The sequence below is a fragment of the Lepus europaeus genome, chromosome 22, assembly GCF_033115175.1.
Source record: "Lepus europaeus isolate LE1 chromosome 22, mLepTim1.pri, whole genome shotgun sequence".
In the NCBI taxonomy this organism is placed as follows: Eukaryota; Metazoa; Chordata; class Mammalia; order Lagomorpha; family Leporidae; genus Lepus; species Lepus europaeus.
This window is the reverse complement of record NC_084848.1, coordinates 1352439-1370357: the sequence shown is the minus strand read 5'-3', so window position 1 is coordinate 1370357 and position 17919 is coordinate 1352439. Positions and strand designations below refer to the sequence as shown.

General features: G+C 55.3%; 1 protein-coding gene across 4 annotated transcripts in view; it reads right to left on the bottom strand.

Annotated features, from left to right (window-relative positions):
• Positions 1–17919, bottom strand: part of PPP1R13B (protein phosphatase 1 regulatory subunit 13B) — an 87433-nt gene that overhangs the window by 6475 nt on the left and 63039 nt on the right. For all 4 annotated transcript variants that reach the window (XM_062181069.1, XM_062181066.1, XM_062181067.1 and 1 more), the window contains exons 5-9: positions 9071–9172; positions 7438–7612; positions 5756–5952; positions 3858–3998; positions 2092–2272 (exon numbers count right to left, since the gene is read on the bottom strand). In XM_062181069.1, coding sequence (XP_062037053.1) covers positions 2092–2272; positions 3858–3998; positions 5756–5952; positions 7438–7612; positions 9071–9172 — 796 coding nt within the window. The remainder of the gene's footprint in view (positions 1–2091; positions 2273–3857; positions 3999–5755; positions 5953–7437; positions 7613–9070; positions 9173–17919) is intronic.

Sequence of the window (17919 nt, the reverse complement as noted above, 5' to 3'; positions counted from 1 at the left end):
GCGGCTTTTCCAGTGGAGGTCCAATGAGCAGACTTTGTCAGTTTGGAAACCCGATGATTTCTGATTCAGGCTGCATCAGAGGCTGGAGTGCACTTGCCAAGCGCCTCGAGGAGCCGCAGCCAGGCCCAAGGTCAAGGTCCGACACTGTCCATGTACCGGCCACTCTGGGTCTGCTGTGGCTATCTGTGTGACACAGAACCAGCATAGTGGACACCAAGGGGTGAACATCCCTACCGGGGGGATTCCACGCCCCAGCGCCACATCCCAGCTGAGTCGCCCTGCCTTGGAGCTGAGCCAGGCTTCCTGTCCAGTCACCGTCAAGCAAGGAGGAGGGACCAAGGCAAAGCTCCCAACAGGTATCACTCTCGGGAGCATGGTGTTCTCAGGCTGCAGGTCTGTGACCCGAGTCGAGACGGAGGTCGCCGGCTACGCTTCCTGCCCACCCCTGGAAACAGGAAGTACCTAAACCTGCTGTAGGGCCAGGCAAACGGCAGACAGCCTCTCAGAGAAAGCTGTGCAGGGGCGGGGCTGCAGTGCCGTGGTTAGGCCTCTACCGGGGACACACGCCTCGTCTGAGTCCTAGCTACTCCACTTCTGGTCCAGCTTCTGCTAATGGGCGTCCTGGGAGCCAGCACGCTGGTCTGTGCCACCCCCATGGGAGACCCAGGTGAAGCTCCCGGCTTCCGGCTCCTGCCAGCCCAGCGCTGGCCACTGTGGGCATTTGGGGAGTGAGCCAGCAGGTGGAAGAGCTGTCTCTGTCTCCCTGTCACTCTGCCTTTCATGTAATTAAGTAAATCTAAAAAACAAGCAAACGCACGGGAGAAAGTGCAGTGGGGGGCACTTGGCACAGTGCCTCAGACAAGGCTTGGGACACCTGCATCCCGCATCCCAGTGCCCGAGTTCAAGTTCCAGCTCTGCTCCCAACTCTAGCTTCCTGTAAGGCACACCGTGGGAGACAGAGGGATGGCTCAAGTACTTGGTTCCCTGTCACCCACATGGGAGACCTGGGTTGAGTTCCTGGCTCCTGGTTTCATCCTACCCAGCCCTGGCAGTTGCAGGCATCTGGAGAGTGAACCAACATACAGAAGATCTCTGTCTTTCAAATAAATTAAAATGAAAAAAAGAAAAATCAGGAGCTGGCACTGTAGTGTAGCAGGTAAAGCCCCTGCCTGAGGCACCAGCATCCCACATGGGCACAGGTTCTAGTCCCGGCTGCTCCACTTTTGATCCAGCTCTCTGCTATGGCCTGGGAAAGCAGCAGAAGATAGCCCAGGTGCTCGGGCCCCTGCACCCACATGGGAGACCCGGAAGAAGCTCCTGGCTCCTGGCCTTAGACCAGCACAACTCCGGCCATTGCGGCCATCTGGGGAGTAAACCAGTGGGTGGAAGATCTCTGTCTCTCCTTCTCTCTAACTCAAATAGATAAATAAATCTTTAGAAAAAAAAGTCAGCAAATGGGGGTTCACCAACCACAGGGTTCAGGGGGCTGAGATGTGCCCATGAAGAGACGTGAGTGGTTCTGGCCCACGAGGGCTCGCAATGCCCTCCTCCTGCTGGGTTCCCAACAAGTCAGGAGCTGGTGACACAAGCACCAGGCAAGGCCAAAAAAGCCTGCAGAAAACCAGCACAGACCGCAGAGTTTGACCCATGGGACACAGTTCCTGACACCGTGTGTCACTACCGTGACAAGCCGACTCCCCAGGGATGCACAGGCCGGTCCCACAGCACAGCTGTGTAGTCAAAGACCACAGGAGCCGGCTGTGCACAAGGCAAAGACCTGCACCGCGCTCTGTCCACAGGGAGGCAGCCCAGCATCTGGGCCATGCCATGCTGGGACAAGCAGCAGGCCCAGGTTGTGGTGCGGCGGCCACTGCTGGCCACTGAGTGCCCTCAAGGGTAAGCAAACCCGTGGCAGGAGAGAGCACGAGGAGGGCTGCGTCTCGATAACTGTGTTTTGGAAACTCCAGCTCAGCACAGATTTTGTTCTCATTCCAGACATCATTACTGTGGGGTACACGGTTCCCCAGGTGCCCGTGGGGTCCGAGTTCAGGGGCTCAGGCTCTGTTGCCAAAGAGGGCTGGGGCCACTCACCGGATTTGGATCTCCCATGGACAGCACTGGAGGTGACAGTGAGGGACTGGGGCTTCCCAGGATCCGCTGCAACAGGGAAGCTCCCAGCACTGGGGACCTGGATGTAGGGCCCCACAGCAGCAACTCTGCCAGACGTGCTCAGGGGCGACTGTGGGGACGACGTGCCGTTCACACGGGTCAGCTGCAGACCGGAAGAAACCAGAGTCAGGATTCCCTGAAGTAAAAGAAGTCCTAGGCCTCGTGTGACAGGCTGCCAGCTCTGGCGTGAACCCCTCGCCAGGCCTGCCCTCAGCAGTCCTGTCGCCCTGGGAGACCAGCAGCTCTCAGGTCAGAGAAGGCACCCTTCAATCACTACACCCTCCAGTCCCGGCTCCTGGGCAGAGGGCAGGGAGGCTGGGAGGACGTCCTTGCTGGCTGGCTGCCTGCTCCACTCCCATCCCTGGGCAGAGGGCCATCGGGCCTGTAGAGGGCGTGCAGAGGTCAGGTGCCATGGCCAGCAAGGCACACGGCATCGCTGCAGGCACTCCGTGGTGTGTGCTCCAACAGCAAGCCTGAAGAAACCCGCCTGACTCCTGGGAGGGTGAGGAGGTGACAGGCCTGGGCCCACAGGAGAGAACACAGGTGTCAACAAGAATGAGGTGACGCCCTGGAGAGAGCCAAAGCGCAGGTGCAGACGGTGCGGACTGTAATTCCTGCAGCCCATTCCAATGCTTCTCTGCCTGCGTCTGCATGAAGCACAGGACTGGAACCGTAACAACCATCACTTTGGAGAACAGGGTAGGAGGCCCTTCCTTAAATCTCCACAGTTCTAATTCTTGTTCCGTAAGTATATCTTGAAATTCAGAATACCAAATAAAGGCTTCTTAAATATAACCCTAACACAGCATTTTGCTTGAGAGTTTACAAAATCCTTCCACATGGCCTGGGTAATTTCTGTGGCAGTACCCAGGGCAAGAGGACACGAGGCCTGTGGCCTACGTGGCAGTCTGGGCAGTCGTGCACGGGGAGGACAGCGGCCAGGACCTGTGCTGAGGCTGCAGCTGGGCCCGGTCTGGGCCCCTCTTGCTGGGAACCCAGACATTCTTTAGGAAGTGAACTTTGAGGGCCAGTGCTGTGGCACAGTGGATTAGGCCCCTGCTTTTGATGCAAGCATCCCCTGTCAGAGTGCCAGTCAAATCCTGATCGAACTTCCTGCTAATGAGCCTGGGGAGGCAGCAGACAATGGCCCAAATGTTTGGGCTCCTGTACCCCTGGGGGCGACCTCAATGGAATCCTGGTTTCAGCTTGGCCCAGCCCTTGATATTATAGCCACCTGGGGTGTGAACCAGTCACCTCTGCCTTTAAAAACTATTCTAGATAAGTAAGAATTTATTTATTCGAAAGGCAGAGTTGACAGAGAGAAGGGGGAGAGACAGAGAGAGGTCTCCATCCACTGGCTCATCACTCCCCAGATGGCTGGAATGACTGGGGCTGGGCCAGGCCACGCCAGGAGTGCAGAGCTTCTTTGGGTCTCCCCCATGGGTGCAGAGACGCAGGCACTTGGGCTGTCCTCCACTGCTTTTTTCCTCAGGCACATCAGCAGAGAGCTGGACTGGAAGTGGAGCAGCTGGGACCGATATGGGATGCTGACATTGCAGGCTGTGGCTTAACCCGCTGAGCCACAGCGATGGCCCCTCAAGTCAACCTTGAAGACAAGAAGCACACAGGAGCGTGCTCTCCCCTCCCGTCACCCCGTGTCTCTCACACACAGCTGCCCTGTCACGTGCCTGAGCCTTCTTCCCGTAGAGGCGCTCCCGCAGCTCGCCGATGCGCCTGTCCATCATGGCCACCTCCGCGGTGCGCTTGTTCAAGAGCTCCTTCTGCTGCTGCAGCTTCGAGTTCTGCTCCTGGTTGAGCTGGTTACGGATCTGTGGACAGAAGACTGTTTCTGTGCCTGTGCTAACCAGCCTCACTCCCAGCGAGATGACGGGAGCGGCACCGGTCCGACGCCTATTCCAGGAGTATCTCACAGAGCACCACCAGAAAGCCAGGCAGGATTCTCACAGACAGAGTGAGCCCGTGGGACTGCATGTCTCCTCCAAAGCACATGGTGTGACCGGACCACCAGTGACCACATGTGACCACAACCGCAGGCCTCTGACAGGCCGCAGCCGGGGGCTGGGAACTCCATCTGGGTGTCTCACGTGGGTCTTAGGGACCCAGGTACTTGGGCCATTACCTGCTGCACCCCAGAACCTAAGGAACAGGGGGTCACCGATGAGGCAGCCCAGTGTGCAGGTGTGGAGAGCCCCAATCACTCCGATGCAGCTTTAGTGTCTTGCAACCAGCATTTTTGTTGGGGGAGAAGTGATCGTTTTTCCTTCATCTTTTATTCTTTAAAAAATATCTCCTGGAGGCTAGCACTGTGGCATAGTGAGTAAACCCGCCATCTGCAGCGCCGGCATCCCATATGGGCACCAGTTCAAGTCCTGGCTGCTCCACTTCTGATCCAGCTCTCTGCTGTGGCCTGGGAGAGCAGTAAGAGGATGACCCAAGTGCTTGGGTCCTTGCACCCCCTGAAAGAAGCTCCTAGGCTCCTGGTTTCCGATCAGCACAGCTCCAACTGTTGTGGCCATTTGGGCAGATGGAAAACCTCTATCTCTCCATCTATATCTGTCTGTCTGTCTCTGCCTTTCAAGTAAATAAAATCTTTTAAAAAATCTCCTTATTTCTTTGAAAGGCAGAAAGACAGAGAGAGAGCTCTCACTTCCACTGGGTCACTTGCCAATTGCCCACACTGGCTGGGGCTGGGGCTGGGCCAGGCCGAAGCTGGGAGCTCCATCCAGTTCTCCCGCATCGGTACAGGCCCCAAGCACCGGAGCCATCACTGCTGCCTCTGAGGGTGAGCTTCAGCCAGAGGTGATGCCAGGACTCGAACCCAGACACTCCAGTAAGGATACAGGTGTTCAAGGTGGTCTCTTAATTGCTGGGACCAAGACCAGCTCCCCTAAAACACACTTCTTAAACTGGATTGCAGTCATGTCACACAAACCACAGCCCACTGAGAAAATAAACCGTAAAAACAGTGTACTTCAAAAAAGTCACCTAGAATGTAAGGGCAGTCCCAAGCTCTTGTAACAGTTGCAACTGTGTCAAAAGAACTAAAAATGATTTCATGGTTTGTAGTTACACAGCTTTATATCACAGAATGATGTATCAAGTTCTAATAAAATAGCAAAGCTGGTCTCTGGGGGCCGGCACGGTGGTGCACAGGTGAAGCCGTCACAGTGACGCTGGCATCCCACGGGAGTGCCGGTTTGGGTCCCTGCTTCTCCCCCTCAGATACAGCTCCTGTGTCAGAGCAGCAAATCCAGAGACAGGAGTGGGTTCTTCAGCTCTAAGAGCAAAGGTGGGGGTGGCAATGTCCCAGCTGATGTGGGAGTGGGTGACAGTCGGTGAGGACACAGCGGTCCCTGCACTGCAGCTCTAAGTGGGGGTGAGTGAGCTGTACCTCAATACAGCCGCTCAAACAACTCCCTCGGAGTCGACACATTTTGTGGTAGCTATGCTGTTAGGACCAGGACCGGTCCTCGGCCCCCGAGGATTGCAGCCCACACTACGGAGGCCGGAAGGCGGTGGGTGGTGGGTGTTTTTGTGCAGCCACTCCTGGACCCAGGCAGGTTACCTGGAGCTCTTGGTACAGTCTTTTCAACTCCACCGCCGCTGGTCCTGCCAACTTGCCGTTGCACGACTGGAACCCGTTCAGCTTTCCTTTCTTCAAATCTTCCAGCTGCTGACTCAGCTGATCCACCCTTAAAATCGCAGTCTGCACTTCCTGCTTCTTCTCCTGGAACATGGCGCTGAACCTTTCTATCTCAGCAGCTGCAACGGCCCGAGAAGGAGACAGGTTACCCGGGAGCAGCCGTCTTTGTTTCTGCAGGGCCAGCCCCTCCAGCTCACAGGGCCAGCCCCTCCAGCTCACAGGGGCAGGTCTTGCAGAACGGACAGGCACGACCCACACGAGGTGGCTGCTCCTGGGCAGGCCCGACAGTCTTCAGGGCAATCGGGTCCAAAGGCCGGGCTGGCCCAGCTGCTTAGTCAGCAACACCAATGCACCAACAGACAGGCGCTGTGGAGACAGGACCCGCAGTCCTGCCCCGTGCATCACTGTAACAAGACCCACACTGATGGGACCCAGTGATGAGTAAGCTCACAGTCCTCAAAGAAAACACAGCCGGCGTCTGTCTGCTTTGTCTTAGTGCTCGGCTACATTTTAATCTGTTCAATGAAAACGAAGTCTCAGAGCATCCCCACCCCTCAGACGGCAGCACTCCCAACCCAACAGAAGGCTCTTCCTCGTGTGTCCAAATCACCTCCCCTCACCTCCCCGTCACCAGATCACCTCCCCTCACCAGATCACCTCCCCTCAGCACCATCACTAGGTCACCTCCCCTATCACTGGGTCACCTCACCCCATCACTGGGTCACCTCCCCCATCACAGGGTCATGTCCCCCATCACTGGGTCACCTCCCCCATCACCGGGTCACCTCACCCCATCACAGGGTCACCTCCCCCATCACTAGGTCACCTCCCCCATCACCGGGTCACCTCCCCCATCACTGGGTCACCTCCCCCATCACCGGGTCACCTCCCCCATCACCGGGTCACCTCCCCCATCACTGGATCACCTCACCTCACCCCATCACTGCATCACCTGACCCCATCACTGGGTCACCTCCCCCATCACCGGGTCACCTCCCCCATCACCGGGTCACCTCCCCCATCACCGGGTCACCTCACCTCACCCCATCACCAGGTCACCTCCCCCATCACCGGGTCACCTCCCCCATCACCGGGTCACCTCACCCCATCACTGGGTCACGTCCCCCATCACCGGGTCACCTCACCACACCCCATCACTAGGTCACCTCCCCCATCACCGGGTCACCTCCCCCATCACCGGGTCACCTCCCCCATCACCAGGTCACCTCCCCCATCACCGGGTCACCTCCCCCATCACCGGGTCACGTCCCCCATCACCGGGTCACGTCCCCCATCACCGGGTCACCTCACCACACCCCATCACCAGGTCACCTCCCCCATCACCGGGTCACCTCCCCCATCACCGGGTCACCTCTCCCATCACTGCGTCACCTGACCCCATCACTGCGTCACCTGACCCCATCACTGGGTCACGTCCCCCATCACCGGGTCACCTCACCACACCCCATCACTGGGTCACCTCCCATCACTGGATCACCTCACCTCACCTCACTCCCTTCTCCTTTACTCGTAGGTGACAGAGCTCGGCGTCAGCACACAACAAATGCCCGTGACCCCGCCTCCCCCGCGTGGCGGGCACCTACACAGATTGCCGTTCATGATCTTGCTGTAGTCCACCTGTCCCCGCATGGCGCGGATCTTCTTCAGCTTGTTTTCCTGGGCTTCCACTCGTTCTTTCAACTTCTGGAGTTTTTCGTTTTCAGAAAGGGACTGCTGCTGACGGCGCTCCTGCTGCTTTAGGAAATGTAAACGCTGTTCCTGACACAGGAGGAGAGAACCGGCTGTGAGAACGGAAACGCACTGCTCCCACCCCTAACACGCGGGCACACACCATGCATGCTGCAGTACCACCCATCGCAACACACCACCAGAATCCCGCACGCCTCTGAGGACACCAAACTGAGCAGATGGGGCACACGCAAGTGTGAGCTGCTCCAAGCGTAGACTTGGACGTGAGCACTGGTCTACACCAGCGGTGGACACAAGTGCCTCTCAGAGAGCTCCTGGCAGTGTGCGGGCCAACCTCTCTCCCCACGAGGCACGGCCAGCAGGGGCTTCCTGTTGTCAGGAACGGGTTTCCTGCTGCGACAAAGCGGCTTCCAGGAATCCCTGACTGACTTCCTAAAGGAAGGCGCTCCGGCCAGCAGAGACAAGGGCATCAGCGAGGAGATAAAGCTCGCTGCTAAGGGAACTCCAGCCGGGGAGGCGCTCGCTTTCTCCAGGATTAGTTTGTCAGAAAACGACGAAAGACTCACAGTCCAGCAATAACAGGGTGGTTCTAAACTAAACACACATGCAACACTAGCATTTTTTCCCTGACTGAAAATACACCTACGGACAGTCAACACTAACATTCACGGTCCCATGTGTGCATTCCCAAGATACACCTAAATCAGGAGGTTGAAGGTGCGAGGGTGCAGGCTCTCCCCACTACGCTCTGCAGCAGGGAAACGTGCTTGCACGGCGGACATTCTTCACTAGCCTGTAGTTTGCGTCACTGAAGATACAATCAGTTAAAAACAAAAACAAAACAAAACAAAAAAAACAGCAATCTTTGCATGAATATTTGGAAAGAAAAAAAAAAGCAGAAAATTTTATAATTACACCATACCACGTGTATTCCCTCTCAGGAATCTCATTAATGGGATGAAATACTTTTCCTATTAACTTCTGTGTTTGATTCTTGTAAATCCAATAAACTATGAATCCATTTTTTAGAACACCACGACTTGAACTGTTGATTACACGAGAGCAGGCAGTGCCGCCGGCTTCACAAAGAGGCCTGGGTCTCCGGCTCTCGCTCAGGCATCAGACCCCTCAAGGCCGTTCACCACGGAAGCTTCCGGCAGGCGGAGCTCTGACTTTAGCCAAGTCATTTTAGAACGACTTAACCATTATCTCTAAAAATTCTGGACCGTAATTTACAAAGTTGCAACAACAAAGGGAGCACTCCGTGTCTGAGGAGCACCGGTGATGGTGGGAGCCTGTGAAGCAGCTGCCGCCATCTCAGGGCCCTGAGCAGTGTGTCCATCACAGCCTGCCGATTCCCTCTGGGACACAGCCAGACGCCGCGGAGAAGGGAGCTGACGACAGGAAGCACCCCGTCCTTCCAGCTCTGACCTGTGACGCGGCTCTGGGGGTCCTCAGGCTGACCGGAACGACTGCTGGACAGCTCTCTCTCTCAACAGCGCTTCCTCACCTGCTTTCATCACTCACCTTGGCAACCAACATTTGCTGCTGGTTTTCGATCTGCTGCTGCTGCCTCGCCGCCATGTCCTGCAGCTCTGAGAGGGTGAGTTCGACACGGGGGTTCCCGACCTGCAGAGACGGAGACCGCGCGAGAGCCGAGCTGGGTGTCTGCAGCACTGTCCGATTTCAGGCAGGTTCCCCAGAAGGGAGGAGGACACACAGCTCAGTTCCTCCTAGGAGTGTCTCTGATCAGTGACCGCTCTCAGTAAATGGGAACAACACTTGCTAACGCATGAACATCAGATCCTGTGTTTCCTAACAGGCCCAACCTCTAGAAAACCTTTGCAAATGTGCAATTTCGGACATTCCTCCTTTTGGAGTGGCAATGTAACAGGCTGACCTAAGAAAATGGGGCTGCTCAATGTTTAGGGACATACAGCCCCAAAATCAAAGTGCAGGGACATCTAAGGACGAAGTCAACTCACTGTCATCGGGGCTCGAGAAACCAAAACACACAGCAGATTCCAAACACAAGTATCTCATAAATACAGCACAGGCAGGGCCGGCACAAACTGCTGACGTGTCCAGGAGCAGTTAACACTTGCATACGTAGTCTCCTCCTTGTACACCTGTGCCCCCCACACAAAGGCCCTGAGCACATTAAAATGTGCTCACACTCAGGGTCATCAGCGTTAAGCAGGCACAATGACTGGGCTTCAAGGACTCAGCACGACTCTCAGATCCCGGGACCAACACAGAGAAGCAGTCTGTGCAGCTCGCTGGTGAGATGGAGACCAGGTTAGACACATTTCAGATGCTCTGTCTACTGCTCTAGGGCTTCTGGAAGCGAAGTGAAGGCAGAGGGAGAGACCATTCCAGATCCTCACCAGCTCGAAGGTTCCCTTCCTGGGTCCTGTCAATCAGCCCTTCATTGTGTCATTTCTCTCACTGGACTGTAAGCCTCTGGAGGTCAGGACAAGGCATCTAAACTCACTGCACGGCCACATCTAGAACAATGCTTCACACCTATTTGCTATGCAACGAATATTCATAAGGAAAAAAAAGACGGACACTTCCTCTGACAGAGGCACACAAACATGCGACACTGAGAGCAGCACCACGTCCCACCCCACCCCCAGGGGTGATGTCGGAACTAAGTCTGCCACACCCAGGCCTGGGGGCCAGCCCTGGAATGACGCATGAGCTGGGCTCTCTCTGCTCTCATTGCACAGGAGATGCTGAGCCCAGAACAGACACAGAGCTGGTGCCGTGTGCATACCCACGTGCACGTGGCCCAGACAGTGAGTGTACAGCGCCCTGTGCTCTTCAGAACCAATCTGTACAGTGGGGACTGCGCCCTCTGTGGGGAGCGGTGGGGACTGCGCCCTCTGTGGGGAGCGGTGGGGACTGCGCCCTCTCTGGTGAGCGGTGGGGACTGCGCCCTCTGTGGGGAGCGGTGGGGACTGCGCCCTCTGTGGTGAGCGGTGGGGACTGCGCCCTCTGTGGGGAGCGGTGGGGACTGCGCCCTCTGTGGGGAGCGGTGGGGACTGCGCCCTCTCTGGTGAGCGGTGGGGACTGCGCCCTCTGTGGGGAGCGGTGGGGACTGCGCCCTCTGTGGGGAGCGGTGGGGACTGCGCCCTCTCTGGTGAGCGGTGGGGACTGCGCCCTCTGTGGGGAGCGGTGGGGACTGCGCCCTCTCTGGTGAGCGGTGGGGACTGCGCCCTCTCTGGTGAGCGGTGGGGACTGCGCCCTCTGTGGGGAGCGGTGGGGACTGCGCCCTCTCTGGTGAGCGGTGGGGACTGCGCCCTCTGTGGTGAGCGGTGGGGACTGCGCCCTCTGTGGTGAGCGGTGCAGAGGAAGCTGGCACCCCGCACACATCAGGGGGACGCTGGCTTCTTGGCAGCAGCCCTGCTCCACAGCATGGTGCAACAGCTCACGGACCTTCTCCAGGCCGGTATCACCCCAGGTGCTGCAGGCAGTGCCCTGCTGCCCCATCTCACTCAGGAGACACCCAGGTTACTCCTTCCGATTCAGCGAGGAGCAACCAGGCTTGAGCCAGGCGCTCTCACCCAGCACCCCTGGGGCAGCAGTGAGGACACTGTGTACTGCTCAGGCTGGTGGCATCCTGGTGGCAGCACAGTCCCCACCCTGGTCTAACTGCTGCAGGAATCACAGCGCTGAAAGCACCAGAAACCTCCCACCCTGAGACAACGACTTCGGAGCAGAGGCCGCACCCCTGGATACAAGCACTTCACAACACCCAGAAAGAACAGAAGTAGAACACGATTTTCTAATTTTTTATGGCTCTAAATTTAAGATTAGCAATCTCTAAATCACTGGAGGGGGCCGGCACTGTGGCGCAGCGGGTTAAAACCCTGGTCTGCAGTGCCTGCATCCCATATGGGTGCCAGTTCGAGTCCCAGCAGCTCGACTTCTGATCCAGTTCTGTCATGGCCTGGGAAAGCAGTGGAAGATGGCCCAAGTGCTTGGGCCCCTGCACCCACGTGGGAGACCCAGAAGCAGTTCTTGGCTTCGTATCAGCCCAGCTCTGATGGTTGTGGCCATTTGGGGAGTGAACCAGCAGATGGAGATCTCTCTGCCTCTGCCTCTCTGTGACTGCCTTTCAAATAAAAAAAATAAGTTTAAGAGAAGGGGAGGGGAGGGGGGGAAGGGAGGGGGGGCAGGGGAAGGGGGAAAGGGGAGGGAGGGGAAGGGAAGGAAGGGGAGGGGAGAAGAAGAAACAGGTATGGCTGTGTTGTAACCAACTATATCAAAAATAAATCAATCACTGGACACACACACCCTAGTCTGCTTCCCATACAAAACCTGAAACGCTGCCCCACGGGTAGTGTGTTAAGAAAATGAAATGACGACAGGAGTTCAGGAACAGCACAGTGAGGTCCAGGTTCTCTTTTAAAGTCAACGTTTACACACAGCAAAACGCACCCACCTCTACCTGCACAGCCCAACAAGGACAGCCCCACCACGACACACACTTTCTCATTCTAGAAAGCTCCGCCAGGCGACCCCTGACCTGCAGGGTTTTGTTGCTGTTCAGACAGACTCATTCTGTCTCTGAGAATTCCATAGCAATGGGGTCCCAGGGAGCACCTGTCTGCACCTGGCTGCTTCCCCTCCTGTGCCAGGGTCCCAGGGTGTGGATCATCGCAGATGCCCGCCCACTCCGCTGCTGGGGCTGCCAGGTGGCTGCGTCCACTCCGTGGTCACGAGGGATAAAGCTGCGAGGAGCAGTCACGCACCTGTGCTCTGGCCTCCCTTGGGTAACCAAGGCCAGGAAGTGCACCTCTGACAGACACTGCCCAGCACCCCCGGCTTCTACCAGCAGCGCCAGAGCACGGCTCTCCCACATCCTCGCCAACACTCAGAGTCATCGAAGCTCACACTTTAATTATCCTCTTCTCAAATAAAACGCTAACCCTCTGACAAAGAAAGGATTCCATACAAATGGTATTTTGATAAGTGATGAAAACGCACCACAATCAGATTTTCAATAAATGAGCTAGCACATGATTTGCCAAGACCCAATGGAAAGAGGGCTGATTTCCCACAGTAATCTCCCATCTGCATTAATTATGTGTCCGAGTCATGACTCAGAAAGCTAACAAAACAGTGTCTGGAAAACAGAACTGGATTTTCACAGCTCTTAACACTACAGTGCACCGGCACTCTTGCCTACAGTCTGCTGGCCATGAGGCTTGAGCCAAACACCCTTTGTGTTCTCAGACCCTGCCTCAAATGTAATTGCTAAACTGGTGGTACGATCATCAGTGTATTGAAACCATAAAGTGGGCTGGTGCTGTGGCGTAGTGGGTAAAGCCACCATCTGCAGTGCCAGCATCCCATGTGGGCACCAGTTCATGTCCCAGCTGTTCCACTTCCCATCCAGCTCTCTGCTGTGGCCTGGGAAAGCAGTAGAAGATGGCCCAAGTGCTTGGGCCCCTGCACCCACATGGGAGATCCAGAGGAAGCTCCTGGCTTCTGGCTTTGGATCAGCCCAGCTCTGGCCATTATGGCCAACTGGGGAGTGAGCCAGTGAATGGAAGACCTCTCTCTCTTTCTCTCTGTAACTCTGCCTTTCAAATAAATGAATAAATCTTTAAAAAAAAAAAAGTTTCTCAAAACAAACCACGGCAGACAATCAAGCAGTGTAAACACACGACTTCCGTCCTGCGTCACTGGTGATGTATTTTTGTGGATTTTCTCTCTCCCATTTTAATGTACTGTACAGTAATGTACAGCTGAAGCGTCTGCCGGTACCCACCACACATGACCACTCCACCGAAGGCTGCAGCTTTCCCTCTGCACATGCATCTGTCCCATCAAGCACTTTGCTACTGCAGGTTTTTTTTTTTTTTTTAAAGGTTTCATTTATTTGAGAGAGTTATAGACAGTGAGAGGGAGAGATAGAGAGGTCTTCAATCCGCTGGTTCACTCCCCAAATAGCTGCAACGGCCGGAGCTGTGCCAATCCAAAGCCAGGAGCCAGGAGCTTCTTTCAGGTCTTCCAAGTGGGTGCAGGAGCCCAAGCATCTAGGCCATCTTCTACTGCTTTCCCAGGCCACAGCAGAGAGCTGGATCAGAAGAGGAGCAGCCGGGACTAGAACCGGCGTCCATATGGGATGCTGGCACTGCAGGTGGAGGATTAACCTACTGCGCCACAGCGCCACCCCAGCAATTCTTAAAACTACTCCATTTTCCAGGCAACTTGGCGAGGAGGGTTTATTGACTCATCACAAAATACACTACAAAAATGCTCTGTAAGAACTGATTTGTGTTTTTTTAAAGATCTATTTTTTTAATTTGAAAGGCAGAATTAGAGAAAGAGAGAAAGATAGAGAGAGCCTCCATCTGCTGGTTTACTCTCCAGGGCTGGGCCAGGCCGAAGCCAGGAGCCTGGAACTCCACCTGGGTCTCCCACATGGGTGGCAGGGGCCCAAGACTTGGGCCATCATCTGCTACTTTTCCCAGGCCATTAGCATGGAGCTGGACTGGACTCAACTGGTGCTCATATGGGATGCCAGCATTGCTGGCGGCACCACAATGCCCGCCCCCAGAGGTGAGACTTTGATATTATAATTTCAGGCAAGTAAACACACTTATCAATTTAATCAATCCAACTGCTCCTGGTCAGAGAACAGAGTAGGGTGCAAATCTGAATTGTCCATCACGTGTGGACGAATCCTCTGTGTACAGTCACATGACCAGTGGGTGGCAGCAGCTGCATCCACCCTGCCTCTGTTCTATCAAGCACATGTGCTAACACTACTTTCTGGTTCACTCCCCAAAATGTCTCCACCAGCTGGGTCTGGGCCAGGCTGAAGCCAAGAGCCAGGACCTCCACCTGGTCCTCCTATGCATGGCAGGCACCTTCCCTGACCTTTCCACTTCTGTTCACTGAACTAGCTTTTTCCCAGAAGCCCCAGCACTGTCTCTGACTTCAGCCAGCCTTGTCCTAAAGACACACTGTTGGTCAAGCGCGCTTTACGACAGTTCACGCCTGCGCTCCTCTCTCTCTGCCAGGGCCACCCTGGGCTGCCGCTGTTTTCCCTGCTGCCCACAATGCCCGACTTCACCTGCCTGAGGACCCAGCGGCAGTGCCATCTACTTCCTGAAGTCCTCCCTCAGTCTCTAAGGAAATGCTCTCGTGAGTGCTCACTTTCAGAGAGGGGAAGAAGTCAGTCCTTCCTTCTTTTTATTAAAGAAGTAACACTTTAGGGGCCGGCGCCGTGGCGCACTAGGCTAATCTTTCATCTGCAGCGCCTGCATCCCATATGGGCGCCGGTTCTAGTCCCGGTTGCTTCTCTTCCAGTCCAGCTCTCTGCTGTGGCCTGGGATAGCAGTAGAAGATGGCCCAAGTCCTTGGGCCTCTGCACCCACATGGGAGACCAGGAAGAAGCTCCTGGCCCCTGGCTTCAGATTGGCGCAGCCCTGGCCATTGCGGCCATTTGGGGAGTGAACCAACGGAAGGAAGACCTTTCTTTCTCTCTCTCTCTCTCTCAGTCTATAACTCTGTCAAATAAATAAATAAAAAAATCTTTAAGAAAGTAATGCTTTAAATTTCTTTGTTTTTGAACATTTTTGAATTATTTTCTATTTTATTTGAAAGAGACAGAAAGAGAAAGAGCGTCTCATCTAATGGTTCACTTCCTAAATGCCCCGAACAGCCAGGCCTGGCCAGAACTCAATCTGGGTCTCCTACATGGGTGTGGCAGGGACTCAAGTACCCGCGCCACCACCTGCTGCCTCCCAGGTGCACAAGAGCAGGAGGCCAGTGAGGCACGGAGGAGCCGGGATGGGACCAGGCGCTCTGATATGGGGCGCAGGAGTACTAAGCAGTGTCTTAGCCACTGTGTCCAAGGCTAGCCCCAATTTATTTTCACTTATTTGACAGGCAGAGAGCAGAGTGAGATCTTGTATCTGCCGGTTCACTCCCCAAACGCCTGCACAACAGCTGGGGTGAGGCCAGGATGGAACCAGGAACGTCATCTGGGACCCAAGTGCCAGAGGCACCTATTGCTTCCCAGGGCGTTCAGCAGGGAGCTGGAAACGGAAGCAGAGCCTGGACTTGAACCACGCACTGTGTGGGATGCAGGTGTCAAAGGGTGTCTTTTCCGATGCACCAATGGACATCCACCCCACAAGTCGGTATTTCTTTGTGAATTCTGAATTCTAGAGATTAAAAAGTCAACATGTAGGGGGCTGGTGCTGTGGCACAGTGGGTTAACGCCCTGGCCTGAAGCGCCAGCATCCCATATGGGCACCACTTCTAGTCCCTGCTGCTCCTCTTCCGATCCAGCTCCCTGCTATGGCCTGGGAAAGCAGAAGATGGTCCAAGTCCTTGGGCCCCTGTACCCACGTGGGAAACCTGGAAGAGGCTCCTGGCTCCGGGTCGGCGCAACTCTGGCCACTACAGCCATCTGGGGAGTGACCCAGTGGATGGAAGACCTCTCTCTCTATATATAACTCTTTCAAATAAATCTTAAAAAAAAAAAAAAAAAAAAAAACAACATGGAATGCAAATGCTGCAGTCAGCACGTTACAGTCAGCTCAGCTCTCAGCTGACACAAACTCCATGGAGGAAAATCCCAAGCTGACTTACTGCAGAAAAGCTGAGCTTGGGCAGCTGGCTGGCTCCCCCTGGCTGACCTGGTGGGTCAGGAGCAGGACCAGAGCAGCTGCTGGCACGGTGCGTGTCCCACAGGAAGACGGGAAGCCGGATCGGCACTGGTGCCAGGACACCGGCAGTGATGCTCACCTCCCGTCAGCAGGGCGCTGGGTCCAGCCCTGGCTCTGCTCCTGTTTCCAGCTTGCTGCCGACGCACACGCCGGGAGGCAGCAGGGACGACTCGGGTGGCTGGGTTCCGGCCGCCCGTGTGTGAAGCCTGGGTAGGGCTTTCAGCTGCCAGCTGAGCCGTGGGTTTTGAGGGAAGGAACCAGTGGATGGGAGATCTCTGCTTGTCTGTCTCTAATAAGTAAAAATTTTAGGGGTAAACGCAATGGTGTTGCAGGTTAAGCCTCCACCTGTGACACTGGCATCCCATATGGGTGCGGTTCAAGTCCTGGCTGTTCCACTTCTGATCCGGCTCCCTGCTAACGCACCTGGGAAAGCAGTGGAAGATGCCAAAGTCCTTGGGCTCCTGCACCTGTGAGGAGACCAGGAAGAAGCTCCAGGCTCCTGGCTTTGGCCTGGCCCAGCCCTGTCCATTGCAGCCATTTGGAGAGTGCTAGTGGATGGATGTTCTCTCTCTCTCTCTCTCTCCCTCTCTCCCTCCCTCCCTCTCCTTCTCTCTCACCCTCCCTCCTCCTCTAATTCTGCTTTTCAAATTAAAAAAAAAAAACTTTTAAAGAAATGAAAATTTAGGGGCCAGTGCTGTGGCACAGTCAGTTAACACCCTGGCCTAAAGCGCTGGCATCCCATATGGGTGCCGGTTCTAGTCCCAGCTGCTCCTCTTCCAATCCAGCTCTCTGCTATGGCCTCGGAAAGCAGTAGAAGATGGCCCAAGTCCTTGGGCCCCTGCACCCACATGGGAAACCTGGAAGAAGCTCCTGGCTCCTGGCTTCAGATTAGTGCAGCTCCGGCTGTTGTGGACAATTGGGGAGTGAACCAGCGGATGGAAGACCTCTACCCCTCTACCTTCCTCTCTCCCTCCCTCCCTCCCTCCGCCTCTCTGCCTCTCCTTTCTCTGTGTAACTCTTTCAAATAAATAAATAAATCTTTAAAAAAAACAAAGAAAAATTTAAAAAACTTTTAAAAGCTCAACTACATCTTTGACTTTTCTTGGGACAACTTCACATAAGCAGATTTTGAGTGGCAGACAGAGGCTGGGGGAGCATGGAGGGACAGCGCTCCCATCTGCCGTAACTCACCTCCAAATATCCACAGCGCCGCACTGGGCCAAGCCAAAGCCGGGAGCCGGGAGCCAGAACACAGTCCAGGCCTCCCACACGAACAGCAGGGACCCAGGCCCTGAGTCATCACAGCAGCTCCCTAGGCTCTGCGTCTGACTCGGGACCCCAGCATCCTAACTGCTATGCCAACCGCCCACCGGGGGAATGGGCCAATTTTATTTATCTTTAATTTTTATAAAGATTTAGTTATTTATTAAAAATCAGAGTTACAGAGGCAGAGGAAGAGGGAGAGATTGACAGGTGTGGAAAGGGAGTAAAACAGAAGGAGAGAAATGAAGAGGGAGACGGAGGGAAGGGAGAAAGGAAGAAGCAGGGCTGGCGCCTGGCGCACTTGGTTAATCCTCCACCTGCGGCACCGGCATCCCATGTGGGCGCCAGGTTCTAGTCCCGGTTGCTCCTCTTCCAGTCTAGCTCTCTGCTGTGGCCTAGGATAGCAGGGGAGGATGG